The 25,279-nt window shown below is 41.5% G+C and overlaps 1 protein-coding gene across 6 annotated transcripts in view; it reads left to right on the top strand.

Annotated features, from left to right (window-relative positions):
• Nucleotides 1-25,279, top strand: part of magi2b (membrane associated guanylate kinase, WW and PDZ domain containing 2b) — a 105,263-nt gene that overhangs the window by 58,629 nt on the left and 21,355 nt on the right. For all 6 annotated transcript variants that reach the window (XM_034085155.1, XM_071203486.1, XM_034085156.1 and 3 more), the window contains exons 4-11: nt 5,871-6,101; nt 7,425-7,653; nt 10,347-10,426; nt 18,496-18,553; nt 19,447-19,568; nt 20,139-20,321; nt 23,909-24,435; nt 25,080-25,248. In XM_034085155.1, the coding sequence (XP_033941046.1) occupies nt 5,871-6,101; nt 7,425-7,653; nt 10,347-10,426; nt 18,496-18,553; nt 19,447-19,568; nt 20,139-20,321; nt 23,909-24,435; nt 25,080-25,248 (1,599 nt within the window). The remainder of the gene's footprint in view (nt 1-5,870; nt 6,102-7,424; nt 7,654-10,346; nt 10,427-18,495; nt 18,554-19,446; nt 19,569-20,138; nt 20,322-23,908; nt 24,436-25,079; nt 25,249-25,279) is intronic.

The following is a 25,279-nucleotide window of genomic DNA, read 5'->3' on the forward strand; positions in this document are numbered from 1 at the left end:
GCCGCCGTGTGTAGGGGCCGTTAGTGTGTGTGGCAGAAGCCACTCACACAAATATGTATGCGTGTGTGATTGTGAGTATGAGAGAACAGGTTCCAGTTTTTACGTGTTTCTTCACTAAGTGTGTGTTAACAGGGAATGTTTCCCTCAACACAGAGTTTACTTATGCCCACTGGGGAAAGTTGTCTCTTTCTCTTTCTCGGGTGGCTGCACTGGAGGTGCTGCGACTCATTTTGTAACGCACATTAAAATGTGAGAGATCGAGGAGACGAAGGAATGAGAGAATCAGGAGGTAAGGCAGCAAGAGATATTTCGACAGCAGTGAAGGAGGCCAAAATCAAATGTAACCTCAGGTAATCTCTTTAAGGTAACTGTGTACGTGTGTGTACGTGTATGCAAGTTGTTTGTGTGTGTGCGAGTACACGCAGGGCTTGGTCCACATAAGAGCTTACGTATGTAATGATGTGAGATGAGTCACAGCTGAAGGTGGATATTGAACTGTGCAAAAATCCGAGATGCCTTCAGGCAAATCCAGAAGCATTCAGCGTTTTTAAAACCTGCGTGGGGCATAAGGAGGAACTTATCTCAGTTTGCTTTATTTTCTGCAAAGCATCTCTTCAGGTTGTCCTTAAGCTTTCACAGGTGGGAGCTTGCTGCCTGTGCAGTGTGATACTTGTGTCTTTGTTTACATGTGCCCGTGTGTGCACATAATATTTTGTTATGACGCGATAAGACTGTTTGGTGGCCAGCAGCGCAAGTGTACTTATTGAGAAAGTGGCTTCCTAATATCTTTCTGCCTCCTGCTGGGATGAAAGTAAAGTGATGTCTACAGACTCTTTTCTGCTGATCTTCCTTTTGTATTTTATTGCTGCCTGCTTCCCTCTTCTTTGCTCAGCTGTTGTTCTCCTCCCATTGCCCCTGTTCTCTCTCTGTTTTTCATCTTTGTGAAACCTCCACTCTTTTCCACTTTGAGGGATTATACAAATATCTTCCTCTCACTCTCTCTCAACATTTCATCACAAAATATATTTTCCTGACAATGAGGGTATTACATTTCAAATAAAAGTAAAACTGTATTGTGGTTTAAACACAAATGGCCCAAGTAAAGAAATTGGTCCATTAAAACAATATAATTTCATAGCACAGTTCCGATGTTACAGACGCTTCAATCAAAAAGAGAGAAATATACTTTTGATGTATGGAGGATCTTTGCATCTCCAGTAAGATTCCCTTGGGACCTTCATGTTTTATCTAATTGTACTGTACTTGTTGTACCAGCAGGACCACTACAGTGGGTGTGATATGACAGACGCACAATGCTATTTTTATGTTTTGCTATATTTGTGCTTGCGCCTCCAAACAGAGCTGTGCTCTTACATGAGTAGAATGATGCAGCTGTGGTTGTTTTCATACAAATCAGGTGGTTTTGTACAGTTTTGGTAACAATTTTATCATGAAATTGATCCTGTTTCTACCTGCTACTCTAATCCACACAGTTAGTAGAGACATTTATTTTCATAAGACATTTTTGTTGTAGCTTGACTGCACAACTATTGTTATATTCCCAAACAGGTCTGTGTGCATCATTAAGCAGAGAAAGCACATTGACAAGGCAAGGCAAGGCAAGGCAAGTTTATTTATAGAGCACTTTTCAACGCAAGGCAATTCAAAGTGCTTTACACAACAAAACAAAAAAAAAAGAGCAAGCATTAAAAAAGAAAAGCTAATCAAATAAACATTAAGAAAAAAATACATGGATAAAAGTTACAGTGCAGTCTAAAATATAAATAGTTCAATTAAACATTACAAGAAAAAGTACATGGATAAAAGTTACAGTGCAGTTTAAGATATGAATAGTTCAAATAAAAGCAGCGACAAAAATAAAAGTCTTCAGCCTGGATTTAAAAGTAGTCAGAGTTGCAGCGGACCTGCAGGTTTCTGGGAGTTTGTTCCAGATATTTGGAGCATAATAACTGAACGCTGCTTTACCATGTTTAGTTCTGACTCTGGGGACAGAAAGCTGACCAGTCCCTGAAGACCTGAGAGATCTGGATGGTTCATAGTTTAGCAGGAGGTCAGTAATGTATTTTGGGCCTAAACCATTCAGTGCTTTATAAACCAGCAGCAATATTTTGAAATCTATTCTTTGACACACAGGAAGCCAGTGTAAAGACTTCAGAACAGGAGTGATGTGATCCACTTTCTTAGTGTTAGTGAGGACTCGAGCAGCGGCGTTCTGAATCAGCTGCAGCTTTCTAATAGATTTTTTAGTGAGACCTGCAAAGACACCATTACAGTAGTCCAGTCTACTGAAGATAAAGGCATGGACAAGTTTTTCCAAATCCTGCTGTGACATTAGTCTTTTAATCCTAGATATGTTCTTTAGGTGATAGTAGGCTGATTTAGTAACTGTTTTAATGTGACTGTTGAAACTCAGGTCAGAGTCCATGACTACACCTAGATTTCTGGCTTTATCTGTTGGTTTGAACATTGCACACTGAAGCTCAGCGCTAACTTTTAAACGTTCTGCCTTGGCTCCAAAAAACATTACCTCAGTTTTATCTTTGTTTAATTGGAGAAAGTTCTGACACATCCAGTCATTGATTTGTTCAATGCACTTACTCAGTGTTTGAATTGGAGCATAGTCTCCTGGTGAAATTGTTACGTAAATGTGTGTGTCATCTGCATAGCTATGGTAACTTATTTTGTTGTTCTTCATTATCTGAGCCAGTGGTAGCATGTAGATGTTAAAGAGAAGAGGCCCCAAGATGGAGCCTTGAGGAACCCCACATGTCATATTTGTCAACTCAGATGTGTATTTAACGATAGAAACAAAGTTGTTTCTGTCCTTTAAGTAGGATTTAAACCAATTTAGAACTGTTTCCGAAAGTCCCATCCAGTTTTCCAGTCGGTCCAGTAATATGCTGTGGTCAACAGTGTCAAACGCAGCACTGAGATCTAATAATACTAACACTGAAGTTCTGCCACTGTCTGTGTTTAAGTGGATGTCGTTAAAGACCTTTACAAGAGCAGTCTCAGTGCTGTGGTTTGGACGAAAGCCTGACTGGAACACATCGAAACAACCATTTAAATGCAAGAAATTACTCAACTGTTGAAAAACAACTTTTTCAATGATCTTACCTAGAAATGGCAGGTTTGATATGGGCCTGTAATTGTTCATTACTGAAGCATCTAGATTATTCTTTTTTAAGAGCGGTTTAATGACTGCAGTTTTCAGGGCCTGTGGAAAAATACCTGAGTGAAGAGATTTGTTTACTATATGAAGTAGTTCTGAGGCCATGCAAGGCAAAACATCTTTGAAAAATCCTGTTGGAATAATATCAAGGCAGCAGGAGGAGGATTTCAGAAGTTGTATAATGTCCTCCAGGTTTTTATCATTAATCTGATGGAATTGTGTCATGATCTCTGAATTGATGTTAAGTGGACACAGAGACAACACATTAGCTGTTCCTGATGCAGAGGCACTGACTGCTTGTCTGATTTTCTGAATTTTGTCAGTGAAAAAGGAGGCAAAATCATTGCACGCCCTGGTGGATAGAAATTCAGAGGCTACTGACACTGGGGGGTTAGTTAGTCTGTCGACGGTAGCAAACAAGGCACGTGCGTTGTTTTTGTTTTTGGTAATGATGTCAGAGAAGAATGATTGTCGTGCGTTTTTCAATTCCAAATTATAAAGGCCAAGTCTCTCTTTATAAATTTCAAAGTGAACCTGGAAATTTGTTTTTCGCCACCTGCGTTCAGCTTTTCGACATTCTCTTTTTTCTGTTTTAACGGTCATGGCCTTTCTCCATGGAGATATTTTCTTCCCAGTCACTTCCTTTACCTTAATTGGAGCAATGGCATCTATAACATTTTTAATTTTTGAATTAAAATGATCTACTAGCTCATTTACTGAGGTGTTAGCAGGGGCAAGTGTGGAAGAAAAATTCTGAGTAAACATTTCCCTAGTATTTTCAGTTAAACATCGCTTTGTGGTTACCTCTTTTTGAACACTTGTGTGAACAGAAATAGAGCTCTCAAAGAAAACACAGGAATGGTCAGACAGTGCAACATCAGTCACCACAACCTTAGAGATATTCAGACCCTTTGAGATAATTAAGTCCAGAGTGTGCCCCTTATTGTGCGTGGGCTCCGTCACATGCTGAGTCAGTCCATAGCTATCAAGAACACAAAACAGTTCTTTAGCCCCTCTGTCCTGGGGGTTGTCAACATGGATGTTAAAATCACCAACAATGACTAGACGGTCAAAGTCAATACACACTATAGACAGCAGTTCAGTAAGGTCATCAAAAAAGCTTGCACAGTATTTGGGTGGCCTATAGATATTTAGGAACAGAGCTCGAGACAGGGTTTTTTCGGCTACCAAAAGATTAATTTATCTACCAAAAGGACATCGCCTACTCTTGAGACATATTTAGGATGCTGTATTTATATTTGGAGTTATGTATTTTCTGCTTTAAGATTCCGCACCAAGTTATTTTTTACTTAGGAGAAGCAAACCCCCCCACCGAACCCATTAAGGACACTGCCGACTGTTAAGGATGCAGTTGGGTTTTATTGAAACCCCAACTCTTAACTAATAATGTTGTACTTGGCGCTAACAGAGTAATAGTTTTTCTTCCTGCACACACGCACTGCCTCATTCCTGCAACAGTTGTAGTTGAGGAGAGTCAGCCTAATTAAGAAGAACGGACAGCTGGTTTGGCCTCCAAGAGCCAGCGAACTACTGAGTCAGCTAATTTAACATAGCAGCAGTGCAAATGTTTTATCAACCCACAAAGTACTATGTCAAGTGAGACTCTCTCTCTGTTTCTCAATGTGGATCGGTCCATCAAAACAAAACCAAAGCCCTACCTTGACCGGATCTATAAGAACCTGCATGACTTAAACGTTAGACACTTACCTTTGCTAACTTTCTGATGTGCTGAGATTTTAAATCAGGGTTATACAAAACTGCAATGTTTAAAAACACAGACTACATGAGTGTCTGCAGTATGTGAAGTTCACATGATAAAATGGGCCACTCTAAACATACATTTACACTGACCAATCAAACACACATTGCAAAACTGAAAGTCTTAACTGAGGCAGAGAGTGTGGATTGTGAAGTCTGATGGAAATGTATGAAGGAGAGATGAGGGTGAAGAGTCACTGTGGATGTCACATGTATGCACTTTGTATTCTCTATAAATAATGTATTATGATATTATTGACGGGCGAGACGACCATATGTATTGGACTATAAATAAAACCATATAAACAGAAAACTTTAAGAAGTGAAAAGAAGAAAGTGTAATCCCTATGACAACTTCAATGTGAGGATTTAACTTTTGTTCTCCCTCTTAAGGTTTTGTTTATTTGCTCTTTTTGTCTTTCTTTATAAGAAAACTACTTATTATATCCATTTATTTTGTTTGTCTAGTGTCTACCTTTATGGGGTCAGATTGAGAACCTCAGTAAGTTTTAGTATGGACATAGGAAGCTCTTTTTCTAAGTAATAACATTGGCATTCTTGATCCTGTTTGGGTCCGTTCATGGTTTCAAGCAGGAAGATTTTTTCTTTCGCTCCTAATTTATTCCTAAAACACAATCCACCGTCCAGTTGCACATAGTTAGAGATCAGGTTTATTAGGAGTTATTAATTCCCAGGCAGAAACAGAGTGAAGGTATCTCTGCTGCAGTCTGTTGAGACAGATAAGTCCTACATTTTGAAAGGCAATCATCTGTTCAAAGTCAGAGTTGCCCAGGAGCGGTGGAGCTCCACTCTGCCTGCCAGACTGTGTGTTACATCACCTAAAATCGCTCTTTAGTCGGACATGTGGCTTCTAACAGCTGTGCCTCTCTGCCCTCAGATAACTTCTACGGTACCCCGAAACCTCCAGCGGAGCCGTCCCCTGCAGCACCTCCTCTGAATGTAAGTGAGGCCCTGCTGCCCGGAGCCCGGCCCAGCGCCCAGGGCAAGAGGAAGAGGAACCAATCCGTCAGCAACATGGAGCAGCGAGCCAGCCTAGAGCCGCCTGAGGAGGAGGAGGAGGAGGAGGAGAGCCCGGTTGTCAACGGCAACGGAGTGGCCATCACACCAGGTACTGTAGGATGGGAGAGAGAAACATATATTTCCCCATTGAGATGTTTTTATACTGCATTTTACTTATGACTAAACTCAGACTTCCATCGTGGTCTGTTTCCCAAGTGTTGTGATGACATTTTCCTAACATATTTAAGTTAGGAAGAGGAAGACCTGAACGTCTCACTGGTGTTATTTTGTCAAATTGAACCAGGTCAGGTGTCAAAGCCTTTCCTTTTTAATGTTCCTTATGTATAGGTCTTAACTTCTTTCGTCTAGTTTCATGTCTGAAGTTTATGCAGCACAGCGCATGTAGATGGCTACAAATCTGACTACAAACTGTTCCCTCACCGCTCGTTATGGACATTAACAGACTCTGTTAGCATGAGTGTGAACTACACAGGTTCTCAATAACCTTATACAACACAATGCACAAGGGCACCCTAATGTCTCCACTATTATCACTGTCCAGAGTCTCATTTTGGCTTCAGCTCTCGTTTCTCTGTCCTCTCATTCCTCTCTCTCCTGCTGCCTCTGCTCTCCTGCCATTGGCCTTTGTCCTTGTTTCTATTAATACCCCAACTGCCCCTCTCTCTTCCTCTCCTCTACCATCTTCTTCCTTCTGACCTCTCTTGCTTTTTCTTCGTCTCCCAGGTCCTGTCCCTTCTGCCGTCTCCTCTTCCTGTCCCTTCCCCCATCTGTCTTTGGTGTCTGTGTTGTATAGCATTTCATTTTTTTCTCTTACTGTCATTTGTTTTCCATTGTTACTGACTCTCACATTAGCACAGCACATCAGTTTTTTAGACTTGCTCTTAGGCCATTGCAAAAAATGCAAGAAATGTCTGTAATTTAATGCTGATACCACATTAAGACTAACATTAAGAATGAGAAGATGTTGATGTTCACAAGACAAAATATCTAATACCCTAATAAGGACTGTGACAGAGTATTGACTCACTTTAAACATATTTTTTCTGTGGGAATTATGTTTTTGTAATCTTTAATAAAAGTCCCAATTTCCAATTTTGTTGCTTCTCATCTGATGACTTAGATGCCACCAGCTTTTCTTGTCATTCAAAAAGCCTTTTTTTGTGTTTCTGACTCAGTCTCTGTCCCCTAAAGTCTATGTCTTTCCCTGTTTCTCTATTTCTGACATCCCTATGTTGTTTTCTGCTCATGCTTATTGTCCTCAGACCAAATCTATCTCTCTCTCTCTCTTGGGGGTTCATAGCTCCGCACTGGCTTGGCTCTGACTCATCATGCATGGCGTGTGTTGTGTGCACCCAGCAGTGTATGTGTGAATAACTGTGTGTGTGTGTGTGTGTGTTTGTGTTCTCCACAGAGTCCAGTGAACATGAGGACAAGAGCACAGATGCCTCTGGGGAAGTTGCTGTTGAAACGTCCAGCCAGGCCCCAGCCTTTGTCGAGCCCCCTTCTGAAGGAGAGGAGGCCCCAAAATCTCCCTCTAAATCCCCCATCAAGATCCCAGACCCAGATGAGGAAGAGTTGGGTCCTCTTCCCGACAACTGGGAGATGGCCTACACCGAGAAGGGGGAGGTCTATTTCATAGAGTAAGAGGAAAAGCTCCTAACTAGTTATTACGTTTTGACATCTTTTAAAGACAAAGAGCTACGTTTGCTTTATCGTTTGTAGATGTCACAGGGGTTAAGTGTTTTGTTTGATAATAAAAAAAACATTACGCTTGTAAATAATAAAAAACACTTAAAAACAAATAGAATGTAATGAACCTCACAAAGTGCAAGTACTTGGCTTGGTGTGTAAACTTTATAGCACTGGACTGTTGAATAATTTATGTAACTTAATGCTCAATCAGACATACTGGATAAACACACACACACACACACACACACACACACACACACACACACACGCTCAGCCATACACACACACACGCTCAGCCATACACACTTTTGCCCTCTCCTCTCCCCCTCTCATTAGTGGCTGAAGGCTAATTAGTGGATTAATGACCATTTAGTTTACCTTAGAAATCTTTCTATTTTCCTCTATCAATGAATCAATGTTTATTTATATAGCCCAATATTACAAATGTTACATTTGTCTCAGTGGACTTCAAAGTTTGTACAGAATAGCAGTATGACAATATGACACCCTCTGTCCTTGGCTTGGACCCTCACATCGTACAAGGAAAAACTTACAAAGAAACCCCACAGTTGAACGGGGAAAAATGGGAGAAACCTCAGGGAGAGCATCAGAGGAGGGATCCCTCTCCCAGGACGGACAGACGTGCAATAGATGCTGTGTGTACATTGAAAAGATAATACATTTACAACATAGGTAGTCCAAATGTTTGGAAATGCATGTGTCTATAATAAGAAGATGAATCCACGAGGATATCAACAATCCTGTGGGAGCCATCAGGGAAGTAGTATGATGAGAGTCAGGCAGGACCACAGCAACAGGCACAGCCACGACTCAGGATCCAGGACTCAGGACCACAGCACCAGCATCAGCCACGACTCAGGATCCCGGCGTAGATAGACACCAAAAAGAAATTTGGGGGAAGCTGGGTTATTCGGAACATGAGAGTACACCGGTACAGACAGAGAGAAGGAAGAAGTAAGGTGTCTCCCAACAGTCTAAGCCTATATCAGCAAAACTAGGGGCTGAGTCTAATCAGCCCTAACTATAAGCTTTATCAAAAAGGAAGGTCTTAAGAATTTTAAATGATATTCTGTGTTCTACAGTGTAACCCCCTAAACGCACCAGGAGCGTCTGCGCCGCGTTACGTTGCGGCTGCGCCACGCTGCGACCTCCTCCTGCGACCAAACACACCAGGCGCGTTTCAAAACGTTGCGGAAGCGGAGCGTCGTGTGTGCAGCCTCGCAGTTCTTAATTAACTTTAAAACATTAATATGTAGTTGTTACCTTCCACTCCACAAACTGCAGCGACTAAAAACCAGGCCTTGTCCTTTCTGATGTTGTCCTTGTAAAAAGCATTGGTTACATCGTATAACATGGTGTGTTTCTCCACTTCCATTATGAACACCTCGTCGTCCATTGTGCGTATCGTAGTGGAGGTGTTGTGATGAAGGAGGGGGGTCTGCTAAATTAGTATATATGCGGGATGGGCCTGGCCCGGATGCTCACCTTTCCACTTCCTGCGAGGGGGGGGCTGCCTGCCCGACCTTACCTTACGGCTGCGCCGCGGCAAAAATAGGATTCATCCTAATTTTAGAGAAGCGCTGCGCCGAGCCGCTGCGCCGAGCCGCTTCTGGAACGCGGCACGTGTGGTGGAATAGCACCCATTGACTAGAGTGGCCGTGATCCTTACGACCGCCGCGGCGCGGCCGTAACACGGCGCAGACGCTCCTGGTGCGTTTAGGGGGTAAGGCAGCCAGAACAGGAGTAATGTGGCCCCTTGTCCGAACTCTGGTTAGGACACGTGCTGCAGCATTTTGAATTAGCTGAAGCGACTTAACTGACTTGGTACACCCTGATAATAAAGAGTTACAATAATCCAGCCTAGAAGTAACAAATGCATGGACTAGTTTCTCTGCATCGTTTTGAGGCAAATATGCCTGATTTTTGCAATGTTACGTAGATGGAAGTAGGCGGTCCTTGAAATTGATTTTATATGGGCGTTAAAGGATAAATCCTTATCAAATATAACATCAAGGTTCCTTACAGTCTCACTGGAGGCCAAATGAATGCCATCCATAGACTAACTATGGATGGCATTCATATCTTTAGAAAATGTGTTTCTTAGATTCTTTTGGCCGAGTACAATAACTTCAGTTTTGGCTGTGTTTAACATCAAAAAGTTTAAGGTCATCCACGTTTTTAAGTCCTTAAGGCAGTCTTGAATTTTATTTAGATGATTGGTTTCCTCAAGCTTGATAGATAAATATAGTTGAGTATCATCCGCATAACAATGAAAATGTACAGAGTGATTACTTATAATATTGCCTAACCGAAGCATATATAATGTGAACAAAATAGGTCCAAGCACTGAGCCCTGTGGCACTCCATGGCTGACTTTGGTTTGCATCCACACACACACACACACACACACACACACACACACACACACACACACACACACACACACACACACACACACACACACACACACACACACACACACACACACACACACACACACACACACACACACACACGTGCTGTTCATACTGGTCATTAGAGTTCACTCAACTCTTTCTCTCCTGCTCACTGTCACCTTCTCTCTGACCTCTGTTTGCTCCTCTTCTCTCCTTATTGCCAGTCACAACACCAAAACTACATCATGGCTGGATCCTCGGCTCGCAAAGAAAGCAAAGCCTCCAGAAGAGTGCAGAGAAGACGGTGAGTCTGATTGTTGTTTTGTGATTTTTAGTTTCTGTTCATCTGAGTCAAGCTCATCTTTCAGCATTTGTAGGAGTGCTTCGTCTCTGTATTTTCTGCTGTTTGTGTACGTTTGTTGTCTGTTCCTTATTCACTGCTGCAGCGTGTTTCCCAACTCATGAAAAAGAGCTCAAGAATAGTTTGTTGTGTTTGTTAGTCTGCAGCTGGGGCCTATGCTACGAAGCTGGTTCAACCTAACCTGGATATGTTTGAGTTAGCCGGTTGGCCTAATCCAAAACATACGCGCTCTCGCTAAACTGTACTACGACGCTGGTTATCAAGTGGATCGCTCAAGCCAGCCGTGCCCTATCTAGTTAGGTGCGCGTTCACATGAAATGGGTGGTATTTGGAGCATTCGACCAATCACAAACATGGAGAAGCGTACTGACAGCGCAGCGTCATACTTCCTGAATGAAAAGTGAACTTTAATACTAGTCAAAAATGAAGAAGTTAAACTTTAAACATCCATGACTTAAACACTTTATCCAGGATAAAAGCCACATAGCTGCACCTGCAAGGTGAATACAGCTGGCAAAAGAAAAAGTGTTTGAATGCGTACATTAACAGGTTTATGATATCACTGCCCCGTCTAAAACACGATCTGACTTCAATTACATTTGTCTCGAGTGTTTCGTCAACTTATGTGTTGCTTAAAATAATACTTCTGCATCCAGTACCTATGTGACACTGTGAGTGTTGCACGGCCAGATACGGCTCAGCTGACTCAGATCAGGAGATATATGATGCGGACTGTACTTAATGTACTCTGATCCGGTTACTTATGTTGTGGCCGATATTTAAGTAAGCTTTCTTAACGCTAATGTTATAATAGTCAGATTGCTCTGAAGATGGGAGGTGATATTCTATTAATGTTCACGTTCACACAGTCGGTGATTTTTGCCGTTGCAATTGCAGTTTTTCTGTATTTCCTTTCTCCTGTAATATGACTTGATCGCTTTAAACTCCGCACACTGAGCTCTGATTGGTCAGCAGGCGGTGCTTTCACTGAGTTGAGCTCTTAGCCTGCAACCTAACCTGGTCCCGACCAGGTTAGCTGCTTAGCATATATTACCATGGAGATCTAGCCTGCTAAAAAGAGAACCAGCTTCGTAGGACCGGAAAGCCGGAGTTTTCCCTGAATTTAGCCGGCTAAGCGAAAATCCTGCTTCGCAGTATACCCCCCTGGTCTGCCACTTCTCTGCAGATCCACAAATATAAAGGAAGTTTTTCAAAACAAGAAGAATGCATTTGACAAATATATTAATCTTTTTTAGATTTGTTGTTCAGAAGTGTTCATTAGCATAGATGCATCTTGCAAGATGTTTAGAGCGAAATGCAATCATTTCATCCATTATTCTTTTTTATGCTTCATAGCCAAATATCTTCTATAGTAGTTTATTGAAATGAGAGCCAGACATTACTGTAAAATAGCAAGATAAATAAGCCAAACATTTTTCTAGACACAAGCTACAATTTATAAGTTGGATACCGCCTCTTCTTACTCTGATTAAACATTTTACCTGTCTAATTTGAGTCGTTAAACCATATAGAAAATATCTTACTATAACATTCTGCCCCTAACCTCATCAGTCTGGAACAAAACTTTGTTATTTCGTTTTTAAAAGGTTAAGGATGACATTAGATTTGGATTAGTTCTCAACAAATTCCATAAACATTACAGTCCTTTTCTCCTGTCTGTGGAGGTGAAATGCAACTACTAATACTATTACTGTGGCATTTAGTAAACTTTACTCAAACAGAAGAACATAGTGTATTTGTTGCAGAATATTTTCATTCAATAATAAAACACTAGTGCAACTTTTGAAGTTTGTGACCACTTTAAAAGACGTATGCCTACTTATGTCCTTTCAATCCACAGTTGATGAACCAAAGAGAGATTTTCTCTGATTGTTTAATTTAGGCCCAATCCCAAACCACACCCTACCCCTACACACTACCCCTCCGTTTGCGCGTTCGCGCGGAGGGTCCGCCACATTAAGTGCTGTTCCAAACCAACGAGTGTGGAGGGGGAGTGGGCTATCAAGCCCTCAAACAGCGAGTCTGCATTGGTGCTGACTGGAGACCGGTCTCTACCTGACCGGTCTCAACGCTGTGTGTGTCCGTCAGGAAACACGCTGTGTACAAGTAGTTCCAGCAAACATCCGGGCCCCACTTGCTGTAGCGAGGCTTTAAAGCAGCGGGATCATGAATGTTTTTCCATTGTTTTCTAGTGCTCTTATGGCACAGAGGATGTCAGGCATAGGATACCCACACAGTACTTGTACTTGCATGTTGGATCAATTAATTATTCATTTTTCAAACAGTTTGAATCAGGGGATGAAAAAGGTCTGCAAAGATGAAAAAAAACCAACAGTTTTTAGACACTTAAAAAATAGAGAACATTTGGTTAAGTCCATGAAAGACAAGCACTTGTTTCAAACAGAGTTCCTGTGTTGATCAGATTAACAACAATAAGGTGGTCTTACATCCCTGCTGCTGTCCTATCCTTCGTTCAGCAAATAAGGTTGTGATGTGATTCACCAGAACGCGATCTGAATCAATACATTCTCCCTCTCCTCCATCTCTTCAATTTTCTCCCTCCTCCATTCTCCTCCTGCACTCCTTCACCTCACGTCTTCCTCTTTCTCTCTCCCTTTCAATCTACCACCCCTCAATTTCCCTCCTCTCTCCATTTTCCTCTCCCACCTTCGTTCTCCCTCTCTCCCTCTCTTCATCTGACCAGTAAAAGGCAGAGCTGTGACAGGAATTCTAATAACTCTCTGCACAAACTGGTTCTCTCTCACACACAAACACTCACACACACAAACTCGCACACACATACACACAATACCGTTGTCAATTCACCCTTTTCTAAATCGTGGCCAACGTACTTCAGCTTCATCTTGGCAGAGCAAAGATCACTTTCACTAACGCCAGCAATGTTCAGACGCCAAGATGCTGTCAAGTGCAATCTGTGATCTCTTATTTTGAGTTTTAATGCAGCAGCTTGCTTTAAATGCAATAGTTCTGAGATATAAGATCTAAAGAACCAATACAAAATTACGAATGACAACTTGTGACAAACATTTATACCTCAAGGAAGGGTCTGGTCTTGTAGTGAATTATGTTTATTAGAAGCGGATTCAAAAATATATTTATGTAAATTAAATAACAAGACATTGTTTTTTCCCCCACTTCTGTCTAGAAATATGGAGTAAACCATGTAAGATATTGTTGAGTAGGGTTGTGTTTGATTGTATTAAAATTATTGCAAATATGAATGTTTTTTTTAACACAACCTGTAAGTTATACTTCTGCTCTTTACAAACACAATTTGCCTTTTTTTCTTACATTTGCCTTGAAATGTAGATCTGTGCCTTGATAGAAGAATTAGCTTCATCAAATATGTTTTTGGAAGGGACAAAATATAGATTTACGTCCCTTTTTTTTAAACGTTTTTGTCCATTTATCTGCAGTTTATTTAAGAGAAGCTGATGTGGGCTTGTTCTCTTACGCTCTGCCTTCTTCTGTCTTTGGGGAAGCAGTGGTTAAAGAAAGCTTAAGCAAACACCTCTGGCAGAGGATTTTGAATCAAAGGCTGTCAGCAGAGCGTTTGTAAGGGTCCTGGATGACACATCCCATCTTCTTGCAGCACTTTTGAAAATATTCTTTTTCAGTTTAAACGGCTCAGCAGGCACGCGGATGACAGAAGGATATACAGTAGTTTAATCCAGCATGCCACTGTACATTACTCACTCAGTTGGTATTTTCGTTGGTGTCCTGTAGCTCTTTCTCATGTGCTCCACTGCCTGTTTTCTGATGCATACTCGTTATGCGTGAAATGACAATTTAAAGGAAATGTTACATTTTTGCCCACATTAAAGGTGAGGTAGGTACATTTCAGAAACTGGCTCGAGATACACTTTTTGTTATATTCCATGGAATGCTCTTAACATCCCGATAGCAATGAATATCTTAAGTGTTTTGACAAAAAATCCATAAAAAAATGTCATCTGTAGAAGCCGTAATACTGTAAAAAGTACAACCAATCCGTTTAGCCGGCCCGGCTAAACGGATTGGTTGTACTTACGGATGGCCTACCTGCCTGTCAGCCTCCCATCGGGGCACAAACTTATCTCGTGCCCCCATTGGTCATGTGCGCGTTCGTGTGTGTTGGAGGAGGGGCTCTATAAGGAAGTGGCAGATTTTCTCCGGTTGTGTATTTTCAAATTCTAGCGATCTCGAGCAGGTTTCTCAAACTTACCTACCCCACCTTTAATGGACATGTAGTTTTTGAATGATAAAATATGCATGTAGGCAAAGAAGTCTTTCTGCAAGGAGAGTGGATAAACAACACATGTGGGGAGGAAACAGTAGGAAGGGGCGGCGCTGTTTCTAACTGCCCATCTGCCTGAAGGACTTCCCAGAGTCTCTCAGGCAGACGCAGACACACGTTCAGACATACTTTCAGCAGTGCTGTTTCCGAATCGTCCCTCTATTTATTCCCTTTCTGCCATTTCATGCATGTCTAGCATTTTGCTCCACTTTCCTTTAGCATTTCATATCCTCATTGACTATTCCTTTTCCCCTCGCTATTGGGTTGAATTCGAGGAGAACATCTCTATGTTGACGTGTTTCTGTGCATTGTGTGTTGTATCTATATGCTGAGGTTGACTCTCAGAGTTCAAAGGCCTGTCACCACAGATATGGGTTTGCTTGCAGTCTTTTTGTCTGGCAGGTCTTTTGTTACACAACACAAGCGCATATCTTCTCTCTCGCTCAGAAGAGGAAAGTACAGAGGGGTACAAGCTTCAAATCATGTGTTGGTTTAAATTCTGCCTTTGATATGCACTCCTAACCTCGGTTTCAAAGTAATCTCAGTGCTGTTGACGGAAAATATGCCGCTTATGCTCATTTAGAGGCAGGAGTTCTCACTGATGCTGATTTCATGACGTCAAACCCTGTCTGAAACCCACAGAGAAGGAATGTTAGAGTTTAGAGAATTAGACTAAGAGAATTAGACTAGACAGATATGGTGAAAAGAAAAAGAAATGTGAGAAATTATGAGATAGGGTGGTGATGCTGAGCAGAGGGATGTTGTGAAGTGTTTCTTCTTGAAAAGAGCTCGACAAATACAAATGGAGATGAGGTGAGAGAGGTGTGAACAATGAGGAGCGTTGCAGCACAGCATCCACTGTCAGACAGCGATGGACTCGTGCTAAAATGTTTCTCTGAGTTACATCACTGTTATCAGTCATGTCTGGGCCAGGGCCATTTCTCTGCCTGTATCATTCTCACCCCTTTTCTTTATTGTTCCTGTTCTCTTTACCTCTTTTTTCTGTATTGATAATTGTTTGTTATTTACTATGTCCGCTTTCTTCATTTAGACTCAAAGCTGACAGTGTTAATTTGCGAGTGCAAACACATCACAACACAGAGCGGCAGCTATATAATTTGAGCTGCAACAATAAATACATTTATTGATTCGTCAAAAAACACAAGGTTGTTTAGTCATGTGTATTTTCCTCCAGCACCATCATATCATCAACATTGTGGCTTATAGACAAATACTCTCAAAACAAATGACATTGTGAAGAAGAAGAAGATTCAACTTGTTGTCATTACGTAGTACAGGTACTATGTAACAAAACGGTTTCTCTGCATTTGACCCATCCTAGTGTTAGGAGCAGTGGGGGAGCGGTGCCTTGCTCAGTGACACCTCGGTGTTAATGGTTATTAGCAAATATGAATGTATATGATGGTGAACATAATGAAAACATAAACATGGCTAAACATAGACTGATTTTCCTTGTGAACATATAAGTGCCAATCATGTTTTCCAGCATTTTTCAGTGCTTCATTAGTTTTCTATGATACTGTAATTGAATAAAACTATTTTATTCATAGTTTAGTACTGAATAGCTGCTGTATGTTTCCCCGGTGTGGGATCAATAGGGATTTTATATATTGTACTGTATGTAGGTTAAACTTTAGACGGTTGGTCCAACATTATGTCAACTTGGGCTTTGGGAAATTGTGATAGAAAAGATTATTTAACAATTAATGGAGACAAAAGTTGGCAAATGAATTCATATTGAAATTAAATAATCATTAGTTGCAGCCCTTCTGTACTTAAATATGAGTTCCGCTATTTCTTATCAAAAGTCTGGAAGGTTTTTGAGGTGGTTAGTATTTTTTGTGGGAGTCAGATGAGTTCATTGTGTGTGTTCCTGGCTGCCTGTTGGTCAGGGCGGCTTTGTGTGAGAGGGAAGATGAGTCATCTAATGCAGAGGAATCACAATTAGACTTCATGTCAGGAGAGACAACGATACACACGCACACAAATAAGCACCCGAACACACAAGCAAGCCCCTCTGTGCTCAAACTATATCCAGACACATGAGGAGGTGATGTTGTGTCAAAACTAGATGACGGCTACAGTCATATACAGATGCAAACACAATTCAGCCATCTGATAGACACACACACACACCCTGAAAATATAGGCTCATGAATGCATAAAACACACACACCCTCTCTCTCTGTATTTCAGCAGCAGGAAATAGAGACAAGACAGAGCCCTCAGCTCAGGCGAGAAAAAAAAAACTTCCACTGGTGGTTTCCATGGAAACTGTCTCCCTTTTACCCCTTGTGGACAAGGTGGGAGGGAATTTAAGGTGGTTTGAAGTGTGACTCCATCCGACTTTTACACCTCGAAGGATGAGAAGGGTCGTTTAAGGTAATGGCAGAGAAGTGCAGACGGTAACAGACCATCGATAATTACGGAGTGCACCCTTTCACCTTGGGCTGCACAGTCAGCATGCTCGGCAGCTAGAATACACACTGTGTGTGTGTGTGTGTGTGTGTGTGTGTGTGTGTGTGTGTGTGTGTGTGTGTGTGTGTGTGTGTGTGTGTGTGTGTGTGTGTGTGTGTGTGTGTGTGTGTGTGTGTGTGGGTGTGTGTGTGTGTGTGTGTGTGTGTGTGTGTGTGTGTGTGTGTGTGTGTGTGTGTGTGTGTGTGTGTGTGTGTGTGTGTGTGTGTGTGTGTGTGTGTGTGTGTGTGCAAGGATAATTAAGTTCCCTGTTGTTAGTGTGTTTATTGTCTCTTTCAATCTGTATGACACTAGTATTCATATGCTTTCATCATGTTTGCTTTATTTCCCTGTGGAAAACAGCCTTCTATGGACATAGTTATGAATTTCATGAATTAGACTCTGACATGAGGATGAATTAATATGAGGGAGGAAACCTTTCAAGAGCGCTTGCTAAGACTAATCAGAAGCGCAGTGTTTCAAGAATGTGTCTGAGTAGGAGGGGAACTGTTACTGTGGGTGTATATGTTTGCATGTTAGCTGCGCCTTATAGTGTGAGATCAATCCTCTTGAATGATAAAGAAAAAATAGAACTTTGCAAATCTTGCAGGTTCTTATTATAGTGACCTGTATATAGTGTTTAAGTGTCAGTGGAAAGTAGGAAGGATAGGGCATATGCAACAGGAATTGTATCAGTGCCTTGACCCAGGTCTTTTATGATGGAGAGAGGATAAATACATCTGCAAAGGGATGGATGAATGTTTAAAAGGAACAGAGAACCAGAGGATGACAATGAACACAACAGCTATAGAAGTTTCCAAGGTTGAAACGAGTGGGTGTGTGAAAGAAAAATAAGAGACAAACAACACAAAGTAGTAAGGTGAAGGTATTGGGCCTTGAAGGATTTGTGCACCGAACAAAAGGAAAGGACTGAATGAAACAGGGTGGGATGAGATGTGTCAGAGGATTTAAATGCTCTCTCCTCCCGCCCTGCTCTGTATTGATATCTGTGTTGTGAGTCGTGTCACCATGACGAAGCCACCACTGCAGATCGAACTGCTGTCTGTCTATTAAGAGAGCACTTTGGGAGGGTCCCGCTGTGAGCCCTGAGATTCATGTTGTCTCCCCTCAGTGGTTCAATTTAGTGTCTGCCTTCCTTCTCCTGCTCTCAGCATAAACCGACTTAATTTCCCTCGTCTGTTTTTTTCCTTCCTCTCAGAGCTGCCCTATGGCTGGGAGAAGATAGATGACCCCATCTACGGCAGCTACTATGTCGAGTAAGTCTCCCTCAGACTTGGGTTAAATCTGCTGCTCTGTAGTAAAACAGAAAGTGCATTTCTACAGTTTACAACGCATCGTTATGAATTATAAATGACTACATTCTCATTTCGTTTTTATGTCTCACTGCTTATTTAACTTCTACAGTGAAAGGCTCATCTGTGTTGGCTATAAAGGGAATTCTGCTGATAAAACCGGCTCACATGGTCAAAATTATATTAATGTGTTGCATTCAAAACATACTGTATTGGTACCTAACTGCTGTTGAAGTCGGAAATACATTACATTTTGTTGTAGCCCAAATCAACTTAGCTGTAATTTGAAGCTGAACAGTAAAAGTGGAAGACAGTTTTGGGATCCTTTAACTTGTGAAATATATCTTACAACATTTGGTTGTAGGTATAAATTACTTTAGGGATTATATTTGACATGCAAGAGACAGAAACATATCTAGAGATTTGATATATTGGTATGTTTCAAACTAGCCAACAGTTTACTTTGTAGTTAAACAGAATGTATTTAAGTTGGGATCAATACAAGTGTATGTTGACCACATAGATTACACGTGGCAGAGCAACTCCCCACACTCTTAAACGTTTAGAAGTTGAGAGATTTCAAATGAGTGTATTATTTAGCTGAACTATTGATTCTCAGTGGGACCAACAAGATTAGCCACTCTTTTTTCATAATAAAATATTGATCAATAAAGTTTAAATCATATGTTTAAATATCTCCCTTACTAAAACACAATGAAAATAAATAAAATGTTGAGTTACCACTTCTTTAGTGCATTTTACTGAAAATATCTTTTCCCTTTGGGTATAAGAATTGATATCTTAAAGATTGAAATATGAAATCTTCCATTGTTTTGAATGGTGCATTGTATTTTCAGCCATATCAATCGAAGGACTCAGTTTGAGAACCCGGTCCTGGAGGCCAAGAGACGCCTGGAGCAGGAGAGGCAGATGCAGAGCCAGGGGCTGTCCGCGCTGCCACTGCCCACGATATACAGAGGTACACATGGAAAACCACACTAGTGCAGTTCTTAAATCCAAACATACTGACATGCTCAGAGTTTCACACATTTCTAAATACAAGAACTCCAGAGAAGACATGTGGGCGTGATCTTTAGGCCATTAAGGTCCCTCAAAACCTGTGTGCTGATTGATTAATTAAATGTTAATAATTCTATTTGAAATGGTTGTAAGAACATTGAGAGATGGGCTAGAAAAACAATGACAAAATGTACAAAGAACAAATTGTTTCATGAGTTTTTAAAGATGCACAATGTACAGGGTCGAATAGAGATGGCTGGCAGTGCGGGGGACAGGGAACACGCTCGCCCTGAGGCCCCTACTGGGCTCATCTGAATATGAGCACGTATTAGACCATTATGTACTGCTTCATCTGAGTGCAGGCTCCACTCATCTTGAATGAGTCAGCTTATCAAGTGTCTCTGTTGCTGCATTAGTGTTCAGAAAGAATGCACAATAGGTTCATTCTGAAAATGAAAAGAAAACCAAGACAATGTAACAAACCAAATGTACATGATATCTAAAGTTTAAAATCCTTCTGTCCCTTCAGAGAAGCCTCTGTTTACGAGGGACCCGACCCAGCTGAAGGGGAACTTCCTGTCCACAGCCCTGCAGAAGAGCAACATGGGGTTTGGCTTCACGATCATCGGAGGAGACGAGCCCGACGAGTTCCTGCAGGTGAAGAGCGTAATACCAGACGGACCCGCGGCTCAAGACGGAAAGATGGACACAGGTAATTATGTGTGCCAATGCAGGATTTAAACAACTGGTTGAGAAATAAATTCAGGTTTAAAAAAATGTATGCTGTTACTGCTGATCTTGTAATATTGTTTTTGTAGAAAGGCTTGAGCACAACCTCATTGCTCTGACACCTCAAAAACACCACCTTTAATTTCCTGCCAAAGCAGATCTTGCTTGGGGGAGCTCTTCAATCGGAAGGTTGTTGGTTCGATCCCCAGCCCCTGCAGTCAATATGTTAATGTGACCTGGGTCAAAATACTTAACCCCAAATTGCTCCCGAAGGCATGGCCAACCGTGCGTGTGTGAATGTTACTCTGATTGGGGTTGAATGAGTGTACACATACTTTTTGTATTTTAAAAGCGCTTTGAGGGGATGCAAAAGCTAGGAAAGATCTATATAAATGCAGTCCAATAACAATTTAATTGCAGCGTTTTAACTGCAATTAAATGGTTTTATTGCAGAGTTAAAAACAGTTGCCCTCCTGACTCCGACTTTTACCTCTTAGCCCTTAAATCACATCCACATTGTCTTGTGTTTATATTTAGATATTGTTCTCAGTGATTTAAAGAGTGCTTCATATTCTCTTTATAGACGGTTAATTTTGTCAGCAGATGTGTAGATTTAACGTTAATCTCTCTCTCCCATTAAAAAGCTATTAAGGCTTGATATCGAGTAAGTTATGCTTGATTAACAGTTTGATTTTGACTGATTGACAAAGAAAGCAGTGATAAAACATCGGATTATGTTTTGTGGTCTTGTTGTTGTCAGGACATTTTTTAAAACAAAATGTATATTTTAATATTTATTTTATATATTCTTTTATTCAGCTAAAGCCAATTGATGACATTTGTATAAGTTGTATGATGAATAGATGGTACCTGTTATGTGAATACAATTGCAGTTATACTTGAAATATTAAAGCACATCTTGGAATTGAATATCATTGGTAGAAGTTTCCTGTCCCCTTAAATATAATGTTGTCCTCAAAGGGTACATCATTGGCCTCTGATGGTGCATTTGAGGTGCCCTATATTTGAGCCGGTAGCACAGTGTGTCCCAGACAAGGACTTCAGTTTTCTTTAAGCACACCCTCTGTGCTCTGTACAGGACATCATTACTATGTGCTTTGAATGGGAATGAGAGGAGCTGATTTGATTGGCTATAACTGACATCAGCCCACACAACACCTACTTCAGCAGGGGATTTATTCCTGCTTTGTCAATGAAGCTGCACATGTGATATCGCTACACCGGCCTCAGTGGTCATGCTGTTCTCAAAAATCAGTAGAACATGGGAACACTAGTGATTGTCCCATACTTGTGTTTCTTCTTTGTTTCATAAAAACAAGAAACGGCAACATCCATACAAGCTGTAAATCATTTCCCCATGGCTTAATAAACAGTTACAGAGACATTGCTACATGTCTATGTGGAAGGTTAGCCAGCAGTGTGTATGATATTTGCAATATTCTTTAGTAGACAGTAAACCAAACATTTACTCTGTTGTTTTGAATGGAAGCATCATTTTCATTTGGTTAACACAACAATCTTTTTCACGATGGCAAAGACGATGCAATAACGATGAGGAACCAATTTCATTGAACACTTACTGCGACAATATCGACACGCAGTATATTTGATGGAAAAGATAACACTAAAATATATATTTTTAAATAAAAACGTTCTTAAAGTCTTTTCTTCTTTTCTTTCACTAAAAGAAAAAGAGGAGAACAAATAATAAACAGTTTTTAAAAAAAAATCCATATCAGGAAGGGTATTACTTCAGAGAGTAACTAAAGTCAAACCAGGGCCTTGGAGAATGATACACAGGGGTATTTCTTTTTTTTGTGTGGACATTTTGAATATAATCTGATGACTAACAAAGAAGAAATGATCAACAGTTAAGTTGCTCTAATTGTTCCACTTAAATGCAGACAAAAATGCCCAGATTTGAAATCAACAATAAACAAGATGAGGTTAACTAAATATGATACAAATACAGAACGACAAAAGACTTACTGAAAAGATTCGCTGACTAATTTAACACTACCCCAAAAGGCAGTGCTGTGTGCTCGGCTCTGGACCTGAGAGCTGGCCTCACGCCTGCCCTGCTGGCGTCTAAACTGCTCATTTAGAGATAGTTTCAGAGCCGGGAATCCTCCGCCCTGCTCTCAGCTCCTGCTCTCTGCTTTTTATGTCTCTCCCTCTGCCCATCAGTTTCTCCTTTATCTGGAATCCATCTCTCTATTTTATCTCCATCCCTCTCTTTGTCTCTCTGGCTTACCCTTTGTTATGCTCCCTTATCTAACCATGTTATCTGACACTTCTCCTCTGCTCTCAGCCTTTCATCTTCTTTCTCTTTCAACCTCTCTAGTTTTTCTCTCCTTATCCCTCTATGCTGGTCTGTCAGCCCTTTCCTCTCTCTCTCTCTCTCTCTACTTGCTCCTCTCCACTCTGTGACATTGCCAGAGCTGCTCACACACATCTGTGCACACACACACATTCACACTCATGCATGCACACAGTCACAGAGTCACTCCCTGGCAGAGATTAGCTGGCCTATTTGAGCTGTGTGGCATTGCTCTTAGGGATTGTGTATGATTGTGACATGCATGGTGTGTGTTTGTGTGTGTGCATGTGTGACAGAGACTGCTCCCAGAAGTGTGAAATAGAGGATTTGAGGCAGTAGCATTTGTCACAGGGCTGTGACTTTTAAGCCGAAATCTATAACTTTCCGCACATTCAAACTACAGCGGAGATGACAGAATATCTAATGTCGCATTTGTGAAATTGTTTCACCTCGTTGTTATGGGTTTGCAGGAAAATGTCATCGACCCAGCTGGTAAGGTGAACATGAACATAAAATGTAGTGAAGTGAGGAAATTAGATAGAAAAAGCACTGTGTGACCTGACAAAGAAAATTATGCACACAAGATCATAAACAATTGTACAATTGTACATGTTGGTCACCATCCCTAACAGGGAGCTGCAACATATAAATACTTTTTACAGGGGTTGCTTATAGGGGTGTAGTAGATCTTTGATTAAATGAGGGGCCTTACCACCTACATTTTTAGAAGTTAACATTTAAAATCATTATGAAATTATCCCTCCAGAATTAGAGGGTCAGGAGGATCTGATTTTTGAAAGAGGCCAGAAACAACACCCACACTTTGTGAATAAGGTCTAAAGGGGTAATATGCATGAGCCAAGACTCAAAGCTGTATGTACTTGCAAACCCTGTGTGCATTCATTATATTATTTAAGATGTTCGTGATACCAGTCTCAATTCTGCAAATGGCAGTGTGTCATATTCACAAAGACACATACTTGTAAATTGACTGGGTGACCTGATACTATATTTGCTCTGTGACACTTTAGAGGGACAGAGTGTTTCTTCTGTGTTGTAACAGCGTGTCCTGATACTGCTGGGATTTGACATTCATAGCAACAGACGGTGAAAAGTAGTTTTTTCAGCACAGTATGTTCGCACAGTTACCACAGAGACCAGATCACGTGGTGTGTGTAATATGTAACGTACTGTGAGCAGGGCTGAAGCTGTTTCTCTTTGCTCCTCAGGTGATGTCATTGTCTACATTAATGACATCTGCGTGCTTGGCACCACGCACGCTGACGTGGTCAAGCTTTTCCAGTCCGTTCCCATTGGTCAGAGCGTGACCCTGGTGCTCTGTCGAGGCTACCCCCTGCCCTTTGACCCCGAGGACCCCAGCGGCGCAGCAGCGAGCGCCTCCCTGACACCCATCGGCATGGAGCACCGCCCCCTGGTGGTGAACGGCCGCGGCAGCTACGACCCGTACCTGGAGTATCTGTCGCTAAGCTCCCAGCTGCCTCCGCAGGCTCTGGCTCAGGCCGGAGCCTCCCACCCCGGGGACACACATCTGGATGGCTCTTCGCTGCCGCCCACCACACCTGGGTCGGCATCGGCACTCACGCCCCACGACGACAACGTGTCCATGGCCTCCTCTGGGAATGCAGGGGTCACAACAGCGCAGGGGGCGGAGCTTCTGACAGTTACCATGGTGAAAGGGGCGGAGGGATTCGGGTTCACCATTGCCGACAGCCCCAATGGTCAGCGAGTAAAACAGGTGATGTTTCATGTTCACCTGCACATGAACGAGTACATTAATGGTAGTTCATGTGTTAATTCTAAAGGATACGTTTCAGTAGTCAGCTTCAGCGACAAAGTTGGTTTACAAATTAAACAGACGGTCATCGCTCATTTAATTTAGTTAACGCTACTGAGTAGGAAGAGATTGAGTTAATAGGAACAAATTGTGTTCAGCCTGTAAAGGATTTTTTATCTGCTAAAATAGTAATGACTCTTAGAAATAGATCAAATAGAGTAGATCAGTCATGACGATGAGACAGATTATATTTCTCATCCCTGTTGTATTTGTACAGCATTATAAAAAAAGAAAGAAGTGTTCTGGCGTTGATGTTATCTGCACATGCTCCTTAATTGACTTTTAACAAACAATCTTTCTGTCATTATCTTAATATAAGTCAAAAAATGAAATTGGTATCCATTATTACCTAAATTACTAGACTGGATTTGGAAAACGCTGAATTGATCTCAGCCCACTGGTAGATTTTAAATAGTTATGCTTTTAGAGTTGAAAAATAGTTAGGTATCCAAATTAATTCATTATAGTAAACAATATGTTGTTAAATGGTCCCACCAAATCACAGCTAGTCTTGTTTGTGTGACGCTGGATGAATTGTGGTGCAGGTGCTGGACCCGGGCTCCCAGGCAGCGTCGGGGCTGATCGAGGGAGACCTGATCCTGGAGGTGAACCAACAGCCGGTGGCGGCAGCGGGACACGGGCGGGTGGTGGAGATGCTCAAAGAGTGTCCCGTGGGAGCGGAGGCCACGCTGCTCATACAGAGAGGAGCAACAGGTGAGACAGAAGGGCTTATTTACTGTTTTAC

The sequence above is a fragment of the Pseudochaenichthys georgianus genome, chromosome 6 (assembly GCF_902827115.2).
Source record: "Pseudochaenichthys georgianus chromosome 6, fPseGeo1.2, whole genome shotgun sequence".
NCBI classification, from domain to species: domain Eukaryota; kingdom Metazoa; phylum Chordata; class Actinopteri; order Perciformes; family Channichthyidae; genus Pseudochaenichthys; species Pseudochaenichthys georgianus.